The sequence below is a fragment of the Alternaria rosae genome, assembly GCF_020736505.1.
Source record: "Alternaria rosae strain MPI-PUGE-AT-0040 chromosome Unknown BKA58scaffold_2, whole genome shotgun sequence".
NCBI classification, from domain to species: Eukaryota; Fungi; Ascomycota; class Dothideomycetes; order Pleosporales; family Pleosporaceae; genus Alternaria; species Alternaria rosae.
Genome location: NW_025763571.1, coordinates 752,389 through 774,139, shown reverse-complemented (window position 1 = coordinate 774,139; position 21,751 = coordinate 752,389). Strand labels below are relative to the sequence as shown.

The window sequence follows — 21,751 nt, the reverse complement described above, 5'->3', positions numbered from 1 at the left end:
TTCGCTCTATGAGATATCCAGACTGCATATCTCGACAGCACGCAAGGTTGCTGAAGCGGCAATGTTGGCAGCTGGCCTATTGTAAGTCGCGCAAAACCAATGCATCAACATCTTGCTAATAGATTCGAAGGGTCTGTGGCCCAGCACTCGGTACTATTGCTCATACGGTCGCTCTCGGCAGAAAATCACATCCAGACCTGACGTACGACGGCATCGACGACCAGATATGAGCAGTATGCGATGTGAACCTAGCATCCTTTGCAAGTCAGTTATCTACGCTGGATTTCGTCCTCAGAACCAAGTCACTGACATGCACCGTGTAGCATCCCTCCCTCTCCTCCGACCCGCCCTACGCTCCTGTGGAGGTATATTCACCTATCTCGGATCAAACGAAAGATCCGTTGGCCCAAGTAACTACGGCAATCCAAACTCCGTCTCGACCTTTGGTAGTGCTCCTAAAAGGCGATGTAGCCAGCCATTAACAACTGCCTGTCCCGATACCGAGTCTACGATTGAGCTTTCTGCAGACTTTTGCACCAAGAGAGCTGAAAGTCATATTAGAGGAGCGGTCTTGCACGAGCATGGGAATGAGTGTGAGAGCGAGTGTAGTATGCGTCATGCCGCAAGTCATGAGCTGGACGATCAGCGTCTTGTGTAGGTACGGAGTGAGATGGAAGTCAACTCTATTAGCATTCGAATCTGTAGCGCAGATAAAATCGGAATAGCACTATGTGCAAGGCTTCTTCCAGCCACCCTATCATCGTCAGATAGGTGTATGTTCCCAGTACAGACATCCAATAGGCTATGGCGTTAATTACACACAGACGAGCTTGTCCAAACGACTCAACAGGGCCATCGATTTCAGTGCCACAGAAAACGTAACGTTACATATTGAAATGGATGGATAATCCGTTTCCCCCTCTCATACCCCATAATGAGTGAAAAGCCCAGTTCCCAGATTTGGTATCATCGAAAAAACACACAACCACGCTCAAACGCCAAACCCAGACAAAAGAAGATGGTTGCACGTAGATAAGCATGAACGCTTAGTACGCATTACCGCCCCAACCCGGTGTCTTCCCCTTGCCCTCATGTGGCGAGTAGTATTCGTCTTGCTCCATAACCGGACTGATGGTTATAGATCCTGGCTGGTGCTGCGGCGGCCCATACCAGCCGTTCCCTCCCGCAGGCACATTGCTGTAGTAACCTCCCCCTCCGTGTGCAGCCTCCTCGCCGCCAAGGTTGTTGAACGCTTGTGTGCGTGGTGTCATGGGCGACTTCATGCCACCAACGGTGCCGGGTGTACGGGGTAGTTGTTGGAGTTCCCACATGTGCTGCCATTGTTCTTCGGCAGTCATCTCGTTGTCGTAGGGCGATGAGGCCCATTTCTCCTTCTCGGCTTTCTTCTCTGCTTTGCGGGCGGCGTGGGCTTGTTTCTGTGCGGTGGTTGGGATGAGGGAGTAGGCTGATAGGACGAAGAAGACGACGTAGATGGTGCTGTTGAGGTAGAATTAGCATTATACTCGGATGTTTACGGATGGTAGGGGACGTACAGCATGACAATGCTAACGGCGAAACTGCTCTTGGCTTGCATGCAGTAACTCTTGATGTGCTTGTCGTCGACGATGTTGCAGTTCTTGGTGAGGTACCAGGGTGCGCCGTTGTTTACGTGCTCTGGGTCAATAGTGTCGGGCGCGGTTTGGATGTGGATGCCGTACGCCCATAGGGCCATGAGTGCGATGTGGAGGAGGAGCGAGAGGATTGGGAAGAAGACCTTGAGGAGCCATAAGGTTGATTTGACGAGCCAGAAGAACATGCATACTACGCCGATTACGAGGTGGTATTGGGTGTTGCTGTGATTGTCAGCACACTGTTCAGGTTTTGAAGTCGAATAAGATGATAGCAAGAGCATGGACCGTAGTGTTGGTTCGGTATATAGCTGCTTGAGCATTATTGATCCGGAGGATATTACTTACAAGCTACTCCATACTAGAGGTGTATCCACTGGCCGATAATTTGCAGCCGCGTATAAAACGGTACTTGGCTTCGAGTTGAAGCCAAACTCGCCGCCCACTCTCCACAGAATGGTGCGATAGAGGTTTGGCGATGCAATGCCGAAGAGCGCAAGATTGGCTACAGTGAATGGCAGTTCAAAAATCATGAGAAAGTAAATGATTTTCGGCAGGCGCCATGTTCGCGATATGAAGAAACCCATGATGGACGTTGGAAGCCGTCACGCTTGACGGTAATGTGCGGCGGTGGTCGTTGCCGTATACGTGATGCTGCGCTCGGATGAATCGCGATTGCGGGACAAGGCTGAAATGCGCCGTCCAGTCTTGTTGCGCAATTGTCGTTAGCCGAAAGTCGATAGATGGAGATGCTACCAAAAGCCTCCGATGGTCGCACACAGTCGTTGTTCGTGCTCAAGGTTCAGACGTACAAACAAAGCATCAGCATCCAGCGCTCCGGGGCCTTTCACGCTCTTAACAGCCATGTAAGCCCCCATCTTAGCCGACGCCAGTGAGCGAGCTGAGGGGCGAAAGAGCCATCGCAGGCGCTGAGTGGCACGCGCATGCTGCGCGATCACACAGCTTGTGAGGTGTGACGGCGAATCAGACTTGCAGGACGGCGCTGCATGCGGGAGCTAAACGGCTTGTTCCTTGCGTCATCCCTGTCTCCTGTACCGAGGAATGTGGGTTAATATCGACAAATCGGGTAATTCAATATAGAACTTCGAGGTAAGAGGCCGGATGAAATGGAAAGCCTTATCGCGGGGTCGCACAACGTAAGCGATCGCTTGCTGTGCCGTAGAGTGCCTGCGAACGGGAAACGGCGTGTGGCGCGAAGAACGATGATGGCCATGGTTCCCAGACTGAGTTTTGAAATGTGGAGCTAGTCTAGTGGAGCTGTCGCTCGACTATCACGAGCCGTCTGGAATTTACGGTCTTTGTGGGCGCGTAAATTCGAGTTAATGGTGTGAGCGTCGTACATACAACAGCGCTTGCCGCAGCGACGGAATCATTGTCGAATGCAAAACCTAGTATTGATCGCCTTGAACTATCCAATGGTAAATTACCTTAACCTTTCCATTACCACCACTTCTCGCATAGCACTCTCTCTGGAGCGACATTATCCTGCTCCTTGATAAACTTCACCATGTCATCGGTCATGTCTGGAGGCCCGCAGACATAGAAAACGGTGGATTGCGCTTCCTTCCTGTTGCCAACGGCGCTAGAGAGGGCAATATCGTCAATGCGATGCGTCCAGGCACACACTGGCACTTCGGTAGCCGAGTCGATTTGCGGCAGCGTCAGAGACATGAGTGGATGTATCAAGTCACCTTCATTTGTGCCCATCTCTGACCCGTCCCACGTGCCTGTAAAGAAAAGCTCAAGGCGGTCTTTGGTCACCTTGAATCTGGGTATGCGGAAGAGGTCGAGCACATCTTGCAGGAAGAGGACTTCGCTCGGGTCGGTTTCGCGCGAAGGGACTTTGGTAGAGTATAGGAAGCGTACTTCGAGGTTCGGGTAGTTCTGGTTTATGTAGGTCATCATTGACATCATAGGGCTGTGGGGTGTTAGCGGGCAAGGCGTGCGACTATGTCACGGCAGAGCTGGACGCACTTAATTCCGACACCTCCTGCAATGAAGATGGCGCGCTTAATCTTTTTCATGTCCAGACATGGAGGAGGCCACACAAAGCTTCCGCCCACACGTACCGTGACCTCCTTGCCTAGTATCTCTTCCGCTGGCTGCCACAGCCATGCTGCCGGCGGGTTATTAGGGCTCTTCTGCACAGCTAGCTCGAAGTAGGGAACAAAATCGGGATCCGACCGCGGCAGGGCTTCGGAGGGCGACGAGGTAATGGTGAAGCCACCCGCCTTGTCTACATCGGGCACAAAGACATCAAGCCATTGGCCGGGGAGGAACTGACTTATCCATCAGCGCATGTCGCGAGCGAGATGGAGATCGTCATACGTTGAAGCCGTCCTTTTCCTTGATTTCGAATTTGAAGCGCTTGATCCGGTCGTTGACGGGCGTGACTTTAGCGACGGTGGCCGTGTGCAGGTCGTTCTCTCGTGGTTCAGTCGCGGTGCGCTCTTGGTGGCTTAGGATCGCTTTTGCTGAGCGAGCTTGTGGCATGCTGCTCAGCATGCTTCTCTGCGAGGAGAGTCGTCGCGGAAATGAGTGATGGGACAAGAGTCGACGGGCAGGAAGGCTCATAGCAAGAAGAAAGTATCTTACCACGAGGAAAATGTAAGTGGGGACACTGGGTAGAGGGGTCCAATGCGTTATGCAGGATGATCCACTGGGCGGGAGCTTGGACGACAGCCGTTAAGGCTAGCTGACTTCACCCTCACCATGGCATCGGCATCATCTCGGGCCTCCAAATATAGCCAGGTAGTATTGGCCATTGAGTCTCCGAAAATGGGCTGACTGCCATCGTGTCGCACGTTGAGCTGTCGCGTTTGACATGTGCGAGTGGATGGGGTACTAAGCAAGCTATGACGCGTGCGGGAGCCGCGGCTGTCAGCGGAGAGCTGAACACCATAAGAAAGTAATTGCTCTGCATTCTCCTTTTACATGAACCCACCTGCACCTGCACTGCCTAACACACGGCATATCGTGACTAACTCTACTGCGAAGCCAAAGAGCACCTCCAACATCTCCGACCCTTACCTTGTTCAGGCACAATGTCCGTCGAGGAAGGCACCCATGCCTTGGCTGATGGCAAGCAGCTATATACGAAGACATTCAAGGTATGGTGGAGCCATAGCAATAAGATCGACATTAACGCAATGAGCAGACGGATGGTCCGGCAAAAGCCCGACTTGTGTTCATACACGGATTCTCAGACGTACGGCTCCCATGGGTACAATACTGAATGCATGACTAACGTTACCTCTAGCACGGTGAGATCATCTAGCCACATGAATAATTCCCTTCTGACACAGGTCAAGTCAACACGTACGGCGACTTCTTCCCTCATCTAGCGTCTAGAGGTATTGAAGTTTATACGTTCGACCAGAGGTGCGCACGTGCGCTGCTTCCAATATTCACTACTGACAAGGCACAGAGGATGGGGCCGATCTGTAGCAAAACACGCCGAGCGAGGAGACACGGGCCCAACCACGCAGGTGCTGGACGACATTACCTCCTTCATCAAGACATTGATCCCGAGCCCTGTCCCGCTCTTCATGATGGGGCATTCCATGGGTGGCGGTGAGACGCTCTGCTATGCCGCACAAGGTCCGGAGGAGGTGCTCAAGCACATTCGCGGCTTCCTTTTGGAGTCGCCTTTTGTCGACTTTGACCCCAAGTCCAAGCCATCACCCATCACAGTCTTTTTCGGTAGGGTCGCTGGAAAGCTCATGGCAAAGCGTCAGTTGACCAACAAATTGGATCCAAAACTCATCTCGCGAGACCCAGAGGTCTGCAAGCGATTCGATGAAGACGAGCTCTGCCACGATACCGGCACGCTCGAGGGACTCGCTGGATTGCTCGATCGAACCAATGCTTTGTCCAGTGGGAAGATCATCATACCTGATAACGTTGGAGAGGGTGGCGTAACAAGGATCTGGATAGCTCACGGCGAGCAGGATGGCATCACTAGCTACCATGCCTCGAAACGCCTGTTCGATGCCTTGCAAGTCAAGGACAAGGAGTTCAAGTCGTACGCAGGGCACTTTCATCGCTGTAAGTATCTGACCATGTCTATGGTATTGGCACTAACCTTGTCAGTACACGACGAGCCTAGTCCTGATAAAGACCTGTTCCGGGACGACGTCGCAAACTGGGTACTGGCTCGCGTGACGGACCCTGTGGGTGATGATAGTGCGAAGCCAAGGCTATGAATCTGTGTAGAAGCTCTCTAGAACAGGCAACAAGCGCGCTGGCAACGTAATCACGATACGAATATCTTTGGGCGTGCGTTTCTTAGCCCAACTCGTACGCACACGCGCGGCTCCTGAGGTGGAAGGCGGAGGATCTCTAGGCCCATGTCCCTGCAGAAATTGACGACGGCACGGGAATGATGCATGACGGTTGCAATGACATAGTGTGCGGTTGTTAAATTTGGCAACGTTCCTGGTCGGTAGCAGGAGCGGTCATCGCTATTGATTGGACTACCCTCTTTTTGCACCTGTGGTAGAGCCTGAGATTGCTTGCAGATTGGGAATGTACACTGGCGTTGCATTCTCCTGTGCCTGCTATCAGAAGCGTGGTGGTGCGCATCATGCCTGAGTGGACAGATGGTGGGCGCCCCCACAATTGCCGTGTGTTGACGCAAAAGGCGCCATGAGACGCCAGGCTCGAGGGCCGATAGCAACCGCGAAAGAGGCTCACAATTGTCTTGGAAGTATTCGCAGCGAGTCGCATCTGGGCATCTCGCAGTACTGAAAGGCGCAACCGCAGCCACCCCATCCCATGTTACTGCGCACCGCCTGCAGCAATGGACATGGCTTGCGTGTCCAGTTTAGCCTCCACGAGTCCTCTACGCAGCCCTCGGTGCGACGGCACGTCCTATCGCGTCACGCCTACAAACTTCCCACCTGCCGCCCCAAATTGCGCGTCCTGTGCACGCAGACGACGACGACGACCAAAGGCGCCCAGTACCTTGCTTATTTGTCGCATACGGCGCCCCTCCGCAACTGGTCGACGACGGTCCACCGCAAACCACTCTTTTCCCCTTCCACCATGACAGGCGTCACGCAGACGAGGCATCATGCAGGCCATTCCCACCATCACCACCACGACAACACCTTCCTCTTGTCCAAGAACAAGAATGACGCCGGCGTGCGCATCACCAAGATTGGCCTCTACGTCAACCTGGGCATGGCGGTCAGCAAAGGCTTCGGGGGCTACGTCTTCAACAGTCAGGGTGAGATGGCCAGGCGCGTTGCTATGCACGTCTACTAACGCCTGCCAGCACTCATCGCCGACGCCATCCACAGCCTCACCGACCTCGTGAGCGACATCATGACGCTGGCAACAGTCGGCTGGTCCCTCAAGCCGCCCACGGACCGCTTCCCCAGCGGATATGGCAAGGTGGAGAGTCTGGGTTCGCTCGGTGTCAGTGGCATATTGCTCGCAGGTGGTTTCTTCATGGGCTGGACCGCGCTGCTGGCCCTCTGCAAGCAATTCTTCCCCGAAGCCGCCGAGGTAGCGGAGCAATGGGGGCTTATACCACACCACCACCACCACGGCATCGACGACTTGGGCCCCAACATCAATGCCATATGGCTTGCTGCTGGCTCAATCGTCATCAAGGAATGGCTCTACAGAGCGAGTAAGGACACCCGTAACAACATAGCAAGCGCCTGCTGACAACCACTCCAGCCCTCAAGATCGCCAAAGAGCGCAAGTCGACGGTCCTTGCCTCCAACGCCTACCACCACCGCGTCGACTCCCTTACTGCCTTCGTCGCTCTCCTCCTCATCGCCGGCTCCAACGTCCTCAACAATGCAAAATGGCTAGACCCTATCGGTGGGCTCGTCATCTCGCTCATGGTGGTCCAAGCTGGTTGGGGAAACACTAAGCAAGCGCTACTCGAACTGGCAGACGTCGGCGTAGACCAGGAGATGAAGGACAACGTTCGGAAAGCCGCGACAGACGCTGTCAAGGGTGTCACTACCGCATCAGAGCCAGTCAATGTGCGAGCGATTCAGGGTGTCAAGGCTGGCCAGAACTACCTCATGGATATCGAGATTGGCGTCTCTGGCACCTGGACCGTTGAGCAGACACGCGACGTTGAGAACGTAATCCGGGACCGCGTTGGTGTCGACGTGCGCGGCGTAAAGAAGGTGCGCGTGCGCTTTGTAACCAACTCGGCGCAAGTACCAGACTTTCTCGACGAGTTCATCCCTGGCGACTCTACTGCAGCGGCGAGCGAAGGGTCTGAGGCAGAACATGACCACGATCACGACCACAACCACAACCACGAAACTACCGATGGCAACGCAAGGCGAAGGAAATGATTGGTGTACACCTATAGACAAGCATAGCTGGGCGTTCTGGAGTTGGGCATGCAACTACCCGGCGGCACATACGAGACATCGGACACTTGTATATATTTTGAATACCCATCACCTGAACTCAAACCCGGCCCACGCTCTAGACTCGTACTTTCCCACGCTAACGAAATTCCCTAGCTGGCATCGGCGTTTGGCCGAGATGCAACTCCAAAAAGTCACAGCTGTACTCACGATGTCTCGGCACGAATTTATCCGTCATCCAATAATACCGCGCCAAAGTACTGGCGCTTCTGCAGGCACCGCCGGCAAAATTGCCTGTGATGTAGCGCGTCCGTCAATGTGGGTCTTGCGTAAGTGTGCCGTAGCCGTATCTTGGATGTGAGGCAGGGTCCTCTAACACTACGAGATATGGTCTGCTTATTTTAGCCATGTCTCGTCAAGTCATAACACCCTTACATTATCCTCACAGCTCGACACGGCACTGACACACTTCGACCATGGCTGATCAGTTCTTGGGTTTCGATTTGAGTACTCAGCAACTTAAAGGTGCGAATACCCCGCTAGAGCTACCCCACCATCTGGTCTTCCAGCTTGGACTGACGCTGCTGTGCTCTAGGTATCATCGTCGGCTCCGACCTCAAACTTATTCACGAAGCCAAAGTCGATTTCGATGCCGATCTCTCCAAATATGGCATAGAGAAGGGTGTCCTCACAAACCCTGCCGAGGGCGAGGTTTTCGCGCCCGTCGCCCTGTGGCTCGAAGCCATTGATCTTGTCCTGCAGCGACTGAAGGAGCAAGGCGCCGACTTCTCCAAGATCCAGGGTATCTCAGGTGCGGGCATGCAACATGGTACCGTATTCTGGAGCAACGATGCAGAGACACTACTTGGCAGTATGGATGCTGGCAAGACACTGCTCGAGCAGCTAGAAGGCGGTGCAAAGGGCGAGAGGAAGGGTGCCTTCAGCCACCCTTTCAGTCCGAACTGGCAGGACGCAAGTACACAGAAGCAGTGCGAAGCTTTTGATGCGACACTGCAAGAACCGAGGAACCTGGCTCTCGCTACTGGAAGCAGTGCCCATCACGTAAGTTGCCAACACTCCCCCAGTTTTTATCCATGCTAACACCATGAAAGCGCTTCAGTGGCCCTCAGATCCTTCGCTTCCACGACAAGTACCCCGAAGCCTACAAAGCGACCGCTCGCATCTCTCTCGTATCCTCTTTCCTTGCTTCCGTCTTTCTCGGTAAAGTCGCCCCCATCGATATCGGAGACGTATGCGGAGCCAATCTGTGGGACATCAAGAATGGTCGCTGGCATGAGGATCTTCTTGCGCTCGCAGCTGGAGGGAGTGACGGCGTCGAGGACCTCAAGAAGAAGCTTGGAAGTGTCCCGGAAGATGGTGGCTCAAGCTTCGGTACCGTCTCACCATACTTCAGCAAGCGCTATGGGTTCCCATCGTCGGCTCAGGTCATTGCGTTCACCGGTGACAATCCATCGACAATCCTAGCCCTTCCTCTACGCGCGTCCGATGCCATCGTCTCGCTAGGGACCTCAACAACATTCCTTATGTCTACACCCCAGTATAGGCCCGACCCAGCATACCACTTCATGAACCACCCCACCACAGCAGGTCTCTACATGTTCATGCTTTGCTACAAGAATGGTGGTCTAGCACGCGAGCACATCCGCGACGCCATTAACAAAGCCTCAGGCTCATCCGACAAATCCTGGGACAAGTTTAACGAGACAGCCCTCACAACTCCTGCACTTGGCCAAGCCCAACCCGCCGACCCTATGCGTCTAGGTCTCTTCTTCCCGCGACCTGAAATTGTACCAAACGTCAAGGCAGGAACATGGCGATTCCTTTCCAAAGATAGTCAACTCTCGCCCATAGCACCAGAAGCTGCCCAAGGCAAGACAGAGGACAAATCCTGGCCCATTCCCCAAGCCGACGCCCGTTCAATCCTCGAATCCCAGTTCCTGTCCTTGAGATTGCGCTCTCAGTCCCTTGTCGAACCCCAGGGCTCTCTGCCCGCGCAACCTCGCAGAATCTACATGGTTGGCGGTGGTGCCGTGAACCCCGCCATCGCCGAACTTGCCGGTCAAGTTCTTGGTGGCTCTGACGGTGTATACAAGCTTGAGATTGGAGGAAACGCTTGTGCTCTCGGAGCCGCGTACAAAGCTGCCTGGGGCGTACAACGTTCGTCTCCACAAGAGAAGTTTGAAGATTTCCTTGAGGCGCGGTGGAATGAGGAGGGCTTTGTCAAGAAGATCTGTGATGGCTACAGGAAGGGTGTCTTCGAACAATATGGCGATGCACTCAAGGCTTTCGATGAGGTAGAAAAGGTAGCACTGAGGGAGAAGGGTGAGGCCGAGAAACCAGATGCTACCAAAGGGGCTATGGGACTGCAGGGTCTGGATAGCAAGAGGTAAGATGGTGCTAGTGTAAAATATTCTGGAATATCACTTGATCTTATGGGCACATATTCCTTGAAAACGAATGTCATGGCTGACCGATCATCTGGTAACACAATTGTGTTTTTGGTTTGTCGGACATGTGACGGCGCGCCAACGCGCTGAAATGGCACGCGACACTTGACGTAACCTCTAACACTCCAGCTCCACATTATCAAACTTATCATATTTGGCAATTTTCCACCTGCCGCCAACACCACAATCATTTGCGCATCCACACATTGAAACATGTCTGGGGGTACCGAGAACCATATTGTATGCGTTGGTGCCGTCTACATTGACACCATATTGACGTATGTATCAACGCTCTGCAACAACCCCAAGAACCAAAAGCTTACTAACGTTCGAGTACTCAGAGTCCCACACTTCCCCATAGAAGATGAGAAACTACGCGCCAAAGCTCTCACGCGAAGAAGAGGAGGAAACACGGCAAACAGTCTAGAAGTGTTATCGCAGCTGCAACGACACGACCCTGAAGGAGCACCACATCTCAGCCCCACGAATCTGCATCTACTGGCTGTACTCCCTGAGGAGCAATCTGCGGCTTCTCAATTCATATCTACATCGCTTCCTGGGGTAAACATATCCGACGTGAGCCTCTTCCGCAAACAGCACCAAGAAGCCGCGTCAAGCTACATCATCCAAAGCGAAGAGAAGCGTTCACGAACAATCGTCAGCATCAACCAGCTCCCCGAAATGCAAGCCGAGGAATTTATACAACAAGTTCGGGAATTCACTACAGAAAACGGACAAACGTGGAAGAAAGCGTGGTTCCATTTCGAAGGCCGTGTCCCAGAGATCACACTGCATTGTGTCCGCTACCTCCGCGAAGCATTCCCTCATTTCAGGATTAGCGTCGAGTGCGAGAAGCCTGAACGAACGGGTATGTCTGAGGTGGCGCGGTACGCAGATATAGTGTTTTACTCGAAATTGTGGGCGGCGAAGAATGGGTATGTGGACGCGAGAAGCTTTCTTGAAGCAAGACGGGATGAGACGAGAGATGGGGCTTTACTATGTTGCACATGGGGTTCTGGAGGTGCCAAGGCGGTTGAAAAGGGGGACGAGGAGGTTTGGGCGGATGTCGAGGCGTGGCAGGCAGATGGGGAGGATGGGGCAGAGGTTGTGGATACGATTGGTGCTGGGGATACTTTCATTGCGGGTATGCTTTTTGCGGTTAATGAGCATGAGGAGTGGGGGTTGCAAAGGAAACTAGAGTTTGCGAATGAGCTGGCTGGGAGGAAGGTTTTGCAGGAGGGCTTTGGGGGTCTGGGGAGGAGGATGTGGTAGCTGGCGAAAGATAACGCGCTACTTGCCTTGCGACTCCTCTTGTTTATACAACGAGTATACGCGCTAGGTTGACTAGATATGCGAAAAAGTAAAGCTACGCACAGCAACGGACGCTTCACAGCACGTGCTTGCAAGCGTCCGCGCTTCCGGTGTCTTGTGTTCCCAGAAAGCGACTTGCAGGAAGTAGTTCGAGTCGCTCGAGACAGCTCAGGACGCTTCCAAATCATGGGCTTGATAGATGCGTTCGAGGCCTGATCTTCAATTCAGTTTCAACCATTGGTCAGTTGCGGCGGACTAGATCGACGACGCAGGCGGGAAAGGGTCTTCCGGAGCGGCTTCCGACCATCCATCGCACGCCTACACCTCGAAGAACTGGAATCATTGACGCGCTACCCCGCATGCTCTCGAACCATGCCGTCCGGACTGCATCATGAAGAAGAGCAGCTGTCGGCGAGGCGGAAGCTAGATGCAGTTGCGGGGTGATCATGGGGACTGTGTTGGTGACTTAAGAAGGCCGCCGTCCATGTAGCAGCATACGGCGGAACAAGGAGTACACATACTACCAACAATTCATCAGCATGAGTGGAACCAAGATCGAAACATGCCCCATGGGCTATCACCGAATTCAAAACATTCACAATGGCAAAGTAGCGAGTGGCACCGTCAAAGCTGGTGGACAAGACAAGAAGGCTACTGGTGAATACATCAAATGGGATGCGCCAGGTGTTGAAAACATTCCGGACAATGAGCAAGAGAAGATTAAGGAGGTTTCTGCTCAGTTCAATCGTTTCCAGATGATGAACTTCAATGAGCATATGCACTGTTTGAGGGGCACGCACTTGAAGACTCAGGGTGTAAGTATTTCTTGAGTATCCTCGATATGACCTTTACTAATAGCATGGAAAGTGCGTTATGGGCAAGTTCACCGTGCACGACAACCTACCTAAACATCTCGCCCAAGGAATGTTTGCGAAGCCTGGTACCTACGATGTAATCATGCGGTACTCGTCTCTAACGCCCAAGATCTTGCCGGACAACCTAGCAGCACCACGCGGCATTGGCATGAAGGTCTTTGGTATCGAGGGCGAGAAGCTCTGGGGAGAAGACAAGAAGACGCAAGATTGGACCTTCAACAACTACCCAGTATTGGAGCTGCGTGATCCCCAAACCACTTACGATATTGCAGACGCACTGGAGCGAAACTGGAACGACTTGCCTACCTTTGCAGACGAGCAGAGCAAACGCGTTGATGCCGACGTAGCAACCCTCGGTGGACAACTGCCGAAACAACACATGGTTGCTATGCCCGAGTACTCTCAATCAGCTTACCGCCACGGAGCTTACGTAGCCAAATACGGCGTCTTCCCCAATAGCAAGTTCCAGAAGGACCTTGAAAACACCGAAGTCAAAGACTCAGACCCCATCAATATCCTCTCGCAAACCCTCCGCACACACCATCTCAATAACACCATAAGCTACAGCTTCTGCGCACAACTCCTGCAGGACCTCACCGAACAGCCCGTCGACGACATTGGCATCGAATGGGATCCCAAGAAATATCCGTTTGAGCAAGTCGCTACCATTGAGTTCCCGCCGCAGGACTCGTGGCTACCTGAGTTTAGGACGTGGTGGGATGATCGCATCACGGTGAATAGCTGGCATGGATTAAAAGAGCACCAACCGCTTGGAAGCACCAACCGAATGCGCAGGGTAGTTTACGCCGAGAGTAGGAAGTTGAGGCTGAAGGTTAATGGGTACAAGGAAGAAGACTATGTGGAGCCCGCGGGGCTTGGTGATATCCCTGGAAAGGGCGTGGAGGCGCCGCAGTTGGACTTGAAGTATCAAAGTGCTGTTACTACTGCCGAGATTGCATGATGAATAGATGCGCGGTAGCTAGACGTAGGTTCTAGAACGGAAGTGCTTTTCTTAGATGTACGTGTGTGTATAGCTCCGGCGGTATGCGCGTCCGCTCGGTGACGTCTGTTCATGCATGAACAAGCCCAGAATATCATTGAAGCTACTATACCAATGTATCTAGTGATAAGCGCAGTTAGAATACATGTAGCTTACAGGTAGAACGTGACAAGGTACAGGTGTGACTTCCGCAAGTGGCGGCTCCCCGCACATGCGCATGCTAAGTACCTGCAGCTAACTCACTGGGCCAACAGCAACAACAACGACGATTAGTTCAATCTCCAAGAATACGTGAACCATAATAAAACTCGCACTTGCGAGGCTGTGAGTGAGCTACAGCTGTCAAACATGCGAATCCCTTCTTTATCTTTACTGACTTGTGGAGCAGTCTACATCTCGACTTTAACCACAGCCGCAAGCATCGTCACCGTCTTCCCTCATATCAGAATGTCGTCTAACGAAAGAATGGTAAGTTCTTGGGAGTCAAGAAATACCTCTTTTGTGCTACATGCACTGTCATTGAACAAGACATACTAACGCGACGAAGGCGTATCCCTACGGCAAGCCATACTCAACGCCCTCGAACGGTACACAACATGACGAGAACAAACTTTGGATGCAGATACAATACGAAGCATACGTAGATGGTATCGACCTAACAGTATTGCCCTTTGCCAAAGAAGCTATTGCGAGCATCACTTCGCTAGCGACTAGCATGGTGAATGTAAAGGAATTCGACTTCTCCACCTCAAAGAGGGTTGATACGCATACACAGTAGGCTCATTCCCAAATAAGAAAGCAATCTGCTTATACATATGGTAATATACTGACGGATCTCAATAGCCCCATTCCAGACTGGTTCCGAGCCCTCGAATTGAATGCTGCAGGCCGCGCAACGCCGTCTTGGAACGTATCATCCCACCTCAAATTTATGAGTGAACACCACATCGCTCATTCCGTACTCTGCATCTCCACACCTCAGGCTAACGCCTTCTTGACTGAAAGAGACGAAGTTCTGAGAAAGAAGAAGACGGTTGCGCTTGCTCGTTTACTCAACTCCTTCACAGCGGAACTTTGCAGGATCTATCCAGAGAGATTTAGTTGGTTGGCCATCATGCCGTTACCACATGTGGAAGAATCGATTGCGGAATTGAAGCGCGTGTTTGGAATGGTGGGGAAACAGCCAGTAGGTGTGGGTGTGCTAACAAACCACGAGGGGATGTACCCGGGAGACGAGACTTTCGATCCGTTGTGGGAGTTCCTACAAGAGAGATCCGGAAAGATGGGAAGCGATGGCAGGGAGGTGGTCTTCGTGCATCCGACGGAACCCATCATCAAGCTCGACGATGGTCGACTGATAAACTCTAGACCATGTGAGTTCTGTTTCCCCCCAAGCCCGGTCTCACAAACGACCGAGAGAGCGAGCTGACAATATGCCTCAGCACCCCTACGCTCCGGGCTCGGAGAATTCTACTTCGAAACCGCGCGCGCCATCTCGAGTCTGACAGCCTCATCCACATTCCTCAAATTCCCGTCCCTCCACTTCCGCGTCTCCCACGGCGCAGGCGCTTTCCCCGATATCTCCGAGCGTTTCCTTCTCGGCTTCCCTAACATCTCGACTGCAGCAAGGGAAGCCTATAAAACACGCTTTTGGTACGATAGTGCAGGACCAGTTTGGCCAAACCAGGTCAAAGGGCTAACGGAAGGAATGGGTATTCCAATTAGTCAGATGGTGTTTGGGACGGATTATCCGTATGGCATCGGGTTTTGGGATGTGGATGCTAATATCGATGGGTTGGCTTGGGCAGGAGAGTTGAGGTTTGAGGAGAAGGAGAAGGTGTTTTGGGGGAATGCGAAGGAGTTGTGGAGAGGGAAGATTGCCGTGTTGGATGCTATGGAAGAGTAGATTGATAATGGTGTTCCCAGTCTCTGTAATCTACCTTGATAAGGGAAAAGTGACCTTTTGTGTTCCAATAAACGTGGTTGTGGTGTTGATGGATACTGCCCCAGCTGTGCCGAAGTTACGCGACAGTGTTGAAGCTCACCAGTACATCATTGCAGCTATCAATTGCATGGTTTTAGCGTACATTCTCAGTCTTCGCGCATCCATGGGAGTAGACCCTTGAATTAGGACATGGTGTTGCGCAAAGACCAAGAACGATTCGCTGAGGGCGGTAATAAACTCCATCCAATTGATATGGAGTTGTAGACCATGCCGGTTAGCCGCGGGGCGATTTAGTGTGACAGGCAACCTCTGTTAAGAGCTACGACCCCGCCGTGACATCCGCCACTATTCACGACAACAACAGCACTGACAACACACCATAAGACTATTACGAAACGCTCAAAGAAGAATTGCGCCCCATTGTTACCTACAAAAAGGCACATGCTTGTTGCAGATAGGGAAATCTGGACGACGGATCTCGCGCCCCATGAGTATAAGGTGCACCGAGTCGTGCAGGAGGCTAGAAAATTTGTTCAGTCTCAAGTATGGACAGCTATAGGTAAATATCCCTGACGTTCCACAACGACTCACACTAACCGATGGCTTTACAGACAATCCTGATGCGTGTTACAAGTCTTCTGAGCGAGGCCCCGGACGCGATCGCCCGGCGCTTGCCGATGGGCCGGGGCACTCCACCAACTCCATGTTGTCAGCAAAGGCAAACATCAAGAGAAAGTCAAGATGAGACAATACAGCATTTCGCAGCCCGTCATTAGGCAGTCCCTCCGTCTGTTTAGTCCGTCAGCCAGAGCCAGATCACCATGACTTCAGCCATTCGCATTGTTCGGCAATCGTCCACGGGATGACGTTGATGACAAAACCTCAAAGCATCGGGCGATTTCCAACCAACGCACAGCCGCGGAGTGCATGAGCATAGACGTCGTCCGAGCCTCAGAAGTAGCAAAACGTCTACTGCCGCCAAATGATTGGCGAGACTGCCTTACATAAGGCTGGCAGGAAGAGTTTTGCTCCACCATGTACTAGCGCGAATTGCGTGATCGCACGTCTTCACCCCCAGCTATCGCACCTTGCGGAGATGGTTACAAAGCGATCCCGATGGCGGCGCCCAATATATACTCCAGGCCGTGGTCGCTCTCCCTCTTCCCACCTCCAGATCTAAACGATTGATAATAGTAGTTTCTTCTGGGAAGCCTCCATTTAGACACCAACCCACAAAGACATTCTGCTTCTGGCTTCTCCGCACGTGCCTGTCATACCCCAAACTTCCGCCACACGATCTTGAAGATGTCGTCACCATTGTTCGCAAAGGTCGACTCCTACAAGCAGCCTACACTCCGCGAGGAGTCTGGCTATGCTTCAGCCGAATCCAGTCAGGAGAGCCTACCTGAGGTTTACTTTACGAAGCCTCATTTGAAGTTTATCAACGCCCAGCTCCAGAAGCTCGAGCCGCAAGGTATGTGATTGTACTTTACTCATGTAAGGTTTCTCAAATTAACTTAGAGTAGACATCCTACGATGGTGCATCACATCTCTGCCTGGATTATTCCAGACCACCGCCTTTGGTCTTACTGGCCTGGTCACAGTGGACATGCTTTCAAAACTCGACGGACCTTTGAAGCACAACATCGACTTGATCTTCCTAGACACGCTCTACCACTTCGACGAAACCTATGCCCTTGTTGACCGGGTAAGGAGGCGATACGGAACACCGGTACACGTCTACAAGCCTGCTGGCTGCGACAACGTCAACGACTTTACTGCCAAGCACGGTGACAAGCTGTGGGATACCAACGACGAACTGTACGACTACGTTGCCAAAGTGGAGCCTGCCGAGCGTGCCTATTCTGAACTTCAGGTCAAGGCTGTCTTGACTGGTCGCCGACGTAGCCAAGGTGGGAAGCGTGGAGACCTAGACATTGTCGAGGTCGACGAGGCCGGCCTCATCAAGATCAACCCTCTCGCCAACTGGAACTTCGCCCAGGTCAAGGAATACGTCGACGCCAACGACGTCCCATACAACGACCTTCTCAACAGGGGTTACAAGAGTGTTGGTGACTGGCACTCTACACAGCCAGTAGCTGCGGGAGAGGACGAGCGATCAGGACGCTGGAAGGGCAAGAACAAGTCAGAGTGCGGCATCCACAACCCCAAGTCACGATACGCTCAGTTCCTTCAAGAGCAAGCTATGAAGCAGCAGAACGAGGACCTAGCCAACAAGCTGCAACAAGTCTCTTTGAACGTTTAGGAAGGTGTGGAAGATCTTGATTCCTACTTGTTGTATCGCATTAGCATCGGCGTTTGGGTTATTTATGGGACATGGCATAGCATGGGGTTTGGGTCACGAAAGAATGGGGTTTGCGGCAGTCGCATCCGATTATGTATATACGGGGCCGAGATACCACCGACGTAGGAGCCAATGAAGCTCGCGCATGAATCAAACGAATTTCCAGCATTGCGCTAGACCTGTCATATACGTGAGGTGTTCCTGAAAATCGCTAAAGCGCAACACAAACTGCAGGACATGGTGCTCCTTCTCCGCTCCGCTCACGTCACTGTGGTCGCGCCGCCCAACGAAAAGCCGGGTGAGACAGGCTCTAACTATCGCGTGCAATTGCGCAATCGCTTCCAAGATCTGCCGACCCATACAACAACCCGCTTTGTGCCCTAGTCTCTGCAAGCAGAGAAAATCCAGAGAAGCCTATGGTCAACAATCGGGGACATGGAGCCTGAAGTGTCCGCAGAAGCCGGGGAATAAAAAGCCCTTTCCACCCGTCCCGCCTTGTAGTCCTTAGTCGCGCATCTTTCTCCCTGAGTGACCCAAAACCTCCCTCGCGAAGCCAGTCTTGTATAGTCAGGAACGACATCAAGTCTTCGCCGAACTATCTGACCACATCCATCCCCGAATTCTATATTCCTTGCATATTCTTTAGACATGGCGAACGCACCCCATGGTGAGTTGATCAGCGAAGTCGCTGAAATTGGTCACGAATGCTGACGGAGGCGATAACAGGCGGCGTCCTGAAGGACCTGATCGCACGCGATGCGCCCCGACGCAAGGAGCTATTCGAAGAGGCTGAGAAGCTTCCGGCCATTGTTCTGTCCGAGAGGCAGCTCTGCGACTTGGAGCTCATCCTGAACGGTGGTTTTTCACCTCTGGAGGGTAAGTCGTCATCCCGCAGCGCTAGGCGAGGGGCAGCGAAGGCGCCCCGCGTGTTTGCGATGTTTGCAGCAACACGACCCCTGACAGCATGATGCAGGTTTCATGAACCAGAAGGACTACGACGGCGTAGTTTCCGACAACCGCCTCGCTGACGGCAACCTTTTCTCCATTCCCATCACACTCGACATCTCGAAACAGACCATCGATGAGGTTGGCGTCAAGCAAGGCGCCCGCATCGCTCTGCGCGACTTCCGCGACGACCGCAACCTCGCCATCATCACCGTCGACGATGTCTACCAGCCGGACAAGGAGAAGGAGGCCCGGGAGGTCTTCGACAAGGACAACGACGTAGCACACCCCGCCATCAAGTACCTCTACGAGACGGTCAAGGAGTACTACGTTGGCGGCAAGCTCGAGGCCATCGACCGCCTGGAGCACTACGACTATGTCGGCCTCCGATACACGCCCGCGGAACTGCGTCTGCACTTCGACAAGCTTGGCTGGTCCAAGGTCGTCGCTTTCCAGACGAGGAACCCCATGCACCGCGCTCACCGTGAGCTGACCGTCCGCGCTGCCCGCGCTCGCCAGGCCAACGTTCTCATCCACCCCGTTGTTGGCCTGACCAAGCCCGGTGACATTGACCACTTCACCCGTGTCCGTGTCTACCAGGCGCTGATGCCCCGCTACCCCAACGGCATGGCCGTCCTGGCTCTTCTGCCTTTGGCTATGCGCATGGCTGGTCCCCGTGAGGCCATCTGGCACGCCATCATCCGCAAGAACCATGGTGCGACCCACTTCATTGTCGGCCGTGACCACGCTGGCCCAGGCAAGAACTCCAAGGGTGTCGACTTCTACGGTCCATACGACGCCCAGGACGCGGTCGAGAAGTACAGGGACGAGCTCGGCATCGAGGTTGTTCCCTTCCTCCAGATGACCTACCTTCCCGACTCGGACGAGTACAAGCCCAAGAACGAGGTCGAGCAGGGCATCAAGACCCTCGATATCTCCGGAACTGGTACGTCAATTGATATTCCTAGCACTTGTATGTTGAGAACTAACATTGTGAACAGAGCTCCGCAAGCGCCTCCGAACCGGCCAGGAGATTCCCGAATGGTTCTCCTACCCTGAAGTCGTTCGCGTCCTTCGCGAATCCCACCCTCCTCGCAGCCAACAGGGTTTCACTGTCTTCCTGACAGGTTACCAGAACTCCGGCAAGGACGCCATCGCACGCGCTCTCAATGTCACCCTAAACCAGCAGGGTGGCCGCTCCGTCTCGCTCCTTCTCGGTGACACCATCCGCAGTGAGCTCTCCAGCGAGTTGGGCTTCAGCCGATCCGACCGTGACAAGAACATTGCCCGCATCTCCTTTGTAGCCGCCGAGCTCACCAAGGCCGGTGCAGCAGCTATCGTTGCGCCCATTGCTCCTTTCGAGGACTCAAGAAAGGCAGCCCGCCAGACTGTAGAGCGATACGGATCCTTCTACCTGATCCACGTTTCTACCCCGCTCGAGCATGCGGAGAAGACCGACAAGCGGGGTGTATACGCCAAGGCGCGCGCCGGTGAGATCAAGGGTTTCACTGGTGTCGACGACCCATACGAGGTGCCCGCCAACGCTGACCTGACTGTCGACCTGTCGACCACCAACGTCAGGACAGCTGTCCACCAGATTGTCCTGCTCTTGGAGAGCCAGGGTCTTCTGACACAATTGTAGGCATGAAAAAAAGCGTTTGGGAGCATTGTTGGATTGAGTGAAAGATTTTAACGATTATGATTTGATGGGTATTGGATCGACCTGGCTTAATGTTGCCGGGTCTTGAGCGGCACAGTATAGACGATGGGTTACCTAGACACAAGGTTTAGACCATGGGTTATGAATGGCAATTTTGTTGCTTTCCTGATTTCAAGAACGTGGCGTATCATAGTGATGGATGTTTGATGTCGATGTGATGATACGATACTGTGCGTAAGAAACAGACACAACATGCACTTGTGGTTGATTCCAGACTGATCATCCCTTTTTATATGTTGCTAGTGATGATGTCTCGCTTCAGACCTCTCTCTTATCCCTCTCCACTTTCTCAAACAAACCACCCAGCAGCGACAGCCAACCCCCCAACCAGAGCAGCAAACTGCGCATCTACTCAGGCATATTAGCATGTATTCCCAGACTATCAATCCTCTTAATCAACAGAAACGTACCTTTCGTAGGCGCCGCAGCACCCTCCGTGGCAGTCGCACTCGGACTCTCAGCCACTCTCTCAGAAATGCTACTCGCAGCAGACGACAACGCCGAGGAAAAGACCTCTGATGCAATTGACGACGCGACTGATTGAGCAGCCGAGGTAGCTTCTGCAGGTGCTTGGGTCGAAGTGTTTAGTGTGTTGCCTGAAGCGGTTGTCTCAGCGTCGGAGATGGCTTGGTCCTGAGCAAGGATAAAGGTGGTGAAGAGAGAGAGGAGGAGACTGAGAAGGATGAAGGAGCGCATTGTGGACGGTGTTCTGGATCGTTTGGGTGGTAGAAGGTGAGGTTGGACAGGCTTAGAATAAATAGTCTTTGTATGCGGTGTACGTCTTGTGAGAAATTGGAGTTGGAACTGAGTATAAAATATACCATCGCCTACTTGTACATGCATGCGTCTTTTGCATCCATCCAGATCGATACTATTGCATTACTCATCCCATCACATTCTATCCCCGTCGCTATCAAGTACAGTCCAAAAACCATGTCCATGACGCCCTCGTTCCACACACGAAACCACTCAAGCAGTACAACCCATCTGCATGGCCTCAGCCTCCTGTCCTAAATCGTCAGGAATACAAGCCACAATCACCCTTCCAAGAGTATAATCGATCTTGGACGACGGTCTAATCGCAGCGACATGTCACGGCAGTGGGTTGAGAGGAACCATAGAGGTGCGAATATGAAGGCACATGCTTTGATGCAGGGCTGTTCTGTGGCTCGGGAGTGTGTGGAGATCC

The 21,751-nt window shown here is 53.0% G+C and overlaps 11 protein-coding genes across 11 annotated transcripts; 8 read left to right on the top strand and 3 right to left on the bottom strand.

Annotated features, from left to right (window-relative positions):
* Nucleotides 1-1,046: 1,046 nt before the first annotated feature.
* Nucleotides 1,047-2,215, bottom strand: BKA58DRAFT_397883 (uncharacterized protein; the record flags this gene model as incomplete). The annotated part of the gene is made up of 3 exons (XM_046171453.1): nucleotides 1,047-1,497; nucleotides 1,554-1,853; nucleotides 1,977-2,215. The coding sequence occupies 3 exons, from the start codon at nucleotides 2,213-2,215 to the stop codon at nucleotides 1,047-1,049; spliced, it is 990 nt and encodes a 329-aa protein (XP_046028592.1).
* An 874-nt stretch (nucleotides 2,216-3,089) lies between these two features.
* Nucleotides 3,090-4,142, bottom strand: BKA58DRAFT_397882 (uncharacterized protein; the record flags this gene model as incomplete). Its single annotated transcript, XM_046171452.1, has 3 exons — nucleotides 3,090-3,567; nucleotides 3,624-3,928; nucleotides 3,978-4,142. The coding sequence occupies 3 exons, from the start codon at nucleotides 4,140-4,142 to the stop codon at nucleotides 3,090-3,092; spliced, it is 948 nt and encodes a 315-aa protein (XP_046028591.1).
* A 328-nt stretch (nucleotides 4,143-4,470) lies between these two features.
* BKA58DRAFT_81908 (Alpha/Beta hydrolase protein) lies at nucleotides 4,471-6,081 on the top strand. The gene is made up of 7 exons (XM_046175974.1): nucleotides 4,471-4,557; nucleotides 4,647-4,759; nucleotides 4,807-4,857; nucleotides 4,909-4,912; nucleotides 4,961-5,030; nucleotides 5,077-5,696; nucleotides 5,742-6,081. Exons 2-7 carry the CDS (start codon nucleotides 4,694-4,696, stop codon nucleotides 5,852-5,854), a joined length of 924 nt encoding a protein of 307 aa, XP_046028590.1. The 5' UTR covers nucleotides 4,471-4,557; nucleotides 4,647-4,693; the 3' UTR covers nucleotides 5,855-6,081.
* Nucleotides 6,082-6,206: 125 nt separating this feature from the next.
* Nucleotides 6,207-8,130, top strand: BKA58DRAFT_375865 (cation efflux family-domain-containing protein). Its single transcript, XM_046169458.1, has 3 exons — nucleotides 6,207-6,879; nucleotides 6,928-7,287; nucleotides 7,338-8,130. The coding sequence occupies exons 1-3, from the start codon at nucleotides 6,426-6,428 to the stop codon at nucleotides 7,973-7,975; spliced, it is 1,452 nt and encodes a 483-aa protein (XP_046028589.1). The 5' UTR covers nucleotides 6,207-6,425; the 3' UTR covers nucleotides 7,976-8,130.
* BKA58DRAFT_353488 (uncharacterized protein) lies at nucleotides 8,131-10,490 on the top strand. Its single transcript, XM_046168591.1, has 3 exons — nucleotides 8,131-8,518; nucleotides 8,589-9,055; nucleotides 9,106-10,490. The coding sequence occupies exons 1-3, from the start codon at nucleotides 8,470-8,472 to the stop codon at nucleotides 10,402-10,404; spliced, it is 1,815 nt and encodes a 604-aa protein (XP_046028588.1). The 5' UTR covers nucleotides 8,131-8,469; the 3' UTR covers nucleotides 10,405-10,490.
* Nucleotides 10,491-10,592: 102 nt separating this feature from the next.
* BKA58DRAFT_375862 (Ribokinase-like protein) lies at nucleotides 10,593-12,089 on the top strand. The gene is made up of 2 exons (XM_046169457.1): nucleotides 10,593-10,739; nucleotides 10,803-12,089. Exons 1-2 carry the CDS (start codon nucleotides 10,675-10,677, stop codon nucleotides 11,731-11,733), a joined length of 996 nt encoding a protein of 331 aa, XP_046028587.1. The 5' UTR covers nucleotides 10,593-10,674; the 3' UTR covers nucleotides 11,734-12,089.
* A 4-nt stretch (nucleotides 12,090-12,093) lies between these two features.
* BKA58DRAFT_81793 (catalase-like domain-containing protein) lies at nucleotides 12,094-13,803 on the top strand. The gene is made up of 2 exons (XM_046175972.1): nucleotides 12,094-12,587; nucleotides 12,640-13,803. Exons 1-2 carry the CDS (start codon nucleotides 12,312-12,314, stop codon nucleotides 13,606-13,608), a joined length of 1,245 nt encoding a protein of 414 aa, XP_046028586.1. The 5' UTR covers nucleotides 12,094-12,311; the 3' UTR covers nucleotides 13,609-13,803.
* Nucleotides 13,804-13,812: 9 nt separating this feature from the next.
* BKA58DRAFT_375856 (uncharacterized protein) lies at nucleotides 13,813-15,943 on the top strand. The gene is made up of 5 exons (XM_046169456.1): nucleotides 13,813-13,971; nucleotides 14,036-14,115; nucleotides 14,195-14,421; nucleotides 14,491-15,020; nucleotides 15,090-15,943. Exons 2-5 carry the CDS (start codon nucleotides 14,095-14,097, stop codon nucleotides 15,551-15,553), a joined length of 1,242 nt encoding a protein of 413 aa, XP_046028585.1. The 5' UTR covers nucleotides 13,813-13,971; nucleotides 14,036-14,094; the 3' UTR covers nucleotides 15,554-15,943.
* A 674-nt stretch (nucleotides 15,944-16,617) lies between these two features.
* BKA58DRAFT_81824 (phosphoadenosine phosphosulfate reductase) lies at nucleotides 16,618-17,953 on the top strand. The gene is made up of 2 exons (XM_046175973.1): nucleotides 16,618-17,066; nucleotides 17,119-17,953. Exons 1-2 carry the CDS (start codon nucleotides 16,898-16,900, stop codon nucleotides 17,856-17,858), a joined length of 909 nt encoding a protein of 302 aa, XP_046028584.1. The 5' UTR covers nucleotides 16,618-16,897; the 3' UTR covers nucleotides 17,859-17,953.
* Nucleotides 17,954-18,080: 127 nt separating this feature from the next.
* Nucleotides 18,081-20,758, top strand: BKA58DRAFT_375851 (uncharacterized protein). Its single transcript, XM_046169455.1, has 4 exons — nucleotides 18,081-18,564; nucleotides 18,624-18,773; nucleotides 18,871-19,788; nucleotides 19,844-20,758. Exons 1-4 carry the CDS (start codon nucleotides 18,546-18,548, stop codon nucleotides 20,482-20,484), a joined length of 1,728 nt encoding a protein of 575 aa, XP_046028583.1. The 5' UTR covers nucleotides 18,081-18,545; the 3' UTR covers nucleotides 20,485-20,758.
* A 113-nt stretch (nucleotides 20,759-20,871) lies between these two features.
* BKA58DRAFT_375848 (uncharacterized protein) lies at nucleotides 20,872-21,281 on the bottom strand. Its single transcript, XM_046169454.1, has one exon. It carries the CDS (start codon nucleotides 21,256-21,258, stop codon nucleotides 20,911-20,913), a length of 348 nt encoding a protein of 115 aa, XP_046028582.1. The 5' UTR covers nucleotides 21,259-21,281; the 3' UTR covers nucleotides 20,872-20,910.
* Nucleotides 21,282-21,751: the final 470 nt, after the last annotated feature.

Bases quoted from the DNA above. Each gene is read 5' to 3' on its own strand.
- BKA58DRAFT_375865 (XM_046169458.1), top strand. From the start codon at position 6,426: ATGTTACTGCGCACCGCCTGCAGCAATGGACATGGCTTGCGTGTCCAG. The intron at 6,880-6,927 runs GTGAGATGGCCA...AACGCCTGCCAG, and splicing joins CTACGTCTTCAACAGTCAGG to CACTCATCGCCGACGCCATC. The intron at 7,288-7,337 runs GTAAGGACACCC...CAACCACTCCAG, and splicing joins GGAATGGCTCTACAGAGCGA to CCCTCAAGATCGCCAAAGAG.
- BKA58DRAFT_81793 (XM_046175972.1), top strand. From the start codon at position 12,312: ATGAGTGGAACCAAGATCGAAACATGCCCCATGGGCTATCACCGAATT. The intron at 12,588-12,639 runs GTAAGTATTTCT...TAGCATGGAAAG, and splicing joins CGCACTTGAAGACTCAGGGT to TGCGTTATGGGCAAGTTCAC.
- BKA58DRAFT_81824 (XM_046175973.1), top strand. From the start codon at position 16,898: ATGTCGTCACCATTGTTCGCAAAGGTCGACTCCTACAAGCAGCCTACA. The intron at 17,067-17,118 runs GTATGTGATTGT...AACTTAGAGTAG, and splicing joins CCAGAAGCTCGAGCCGCAAG to ACATCCTACGATGGTGCATC.
- BKA58DRAFT_375848 (XM_046169454.1), bottom strand. From the start codon at position 21,258: ATGCGCTCCTTCATCCTTCTCAGTCTCCTCCTCTCTCTCTTCACCACC.
- BKA58DRAFT_375856 (XM_046169456.1), top strand. From the start codon at position 14,095: ATGTCGTCTAACGAAAGAATG. The intron at 14,422-14,490 runs GTAGGCTCATTC...GGATCTCAATAG, and splicing joins AGGGTTGATACGCATACACA to CCCCATTCCAGACTGGTTCC. The intron at 15,021-15,089 runs GTGAGTTCTGTT...AATATGCCTCAG, and splicing joins ACTGATAAACTCTAGACCAT to CACCCCTACGCTCCGGGCTC.
- BKA58DRAFT_375851 (XM_046169455.1), top strand. The intron at 18,774-18,870 runs GTAAGTCGTCAT...AGCATGATGCAG, and splicing joins TGGTTTTTCACCTCTGGAGG to GTTTCATGAACCAGAAGGAC. The intron at 19,789-19,843 runs GTACGTCAATTG...CATTGTGAACAG, and splicing joins CCTCGATATCTCCGGAACTG to AGCTCCGCAAGCGCCTCCGA.
- BKA58DRAFT_81908 (XM_046175974.1), top strand. From the start codon at position 4,694: ATGTCCGTCGAGGAAGGCACCCATGCCTTGGCTGATGGCAAGCAGCTA. The intron at 4,760-4,806 runs GTATGGTGGAGC...CGCAATGAGCAG, and splicing joins TATATACGAAGACATTCAAG to ACGGATGGTCCGGCAAAAGC. The intron at 5,697-5,741 runs GTAAGTATCTGA...TAACCTTGTCAG, and splicing joins CGCAGGGCACTTTCATCGCT to TACACGACGAGCCTAGTCCT.
- BKA58DRAFT_375862 (XM_046169457.1), top strand. From the start codon at position 10,675: ATGTCTGGGGGTACCGAGAACCATATTGTATGCGTTGGTGCCGTCTAC. The intron at 10,740-10,802 runs GTATGTATCAAC...TCGAGTACTCAG, and splicing joins TACATTGACACCATATTGAC to AGTCCCACACTTCCCCATAG.
- BKA58DRAFT_353488 (XM_046168591.1), top strand. From the start codon at position 8,470: ATGGCTGATCAGTTCTTGGGTTTCGATTTGAGTACTCAGCAACTTAAA. The intron at 8,519-8,588 runs GTGCGAATACCC...GCTGTGCTCTAG, and splicing joins GAGTACTCAGCAACTTAAAG to GTATCATCGTCGGCTCCGAC. The intron at 9,056-9,105 runs GTAAGTTGCCAA...ACACCATGAAAG, and splicing joins CTGGAAGCAGTGCCCATCAC to CGCTTCAGTGGCCCTCAGAT.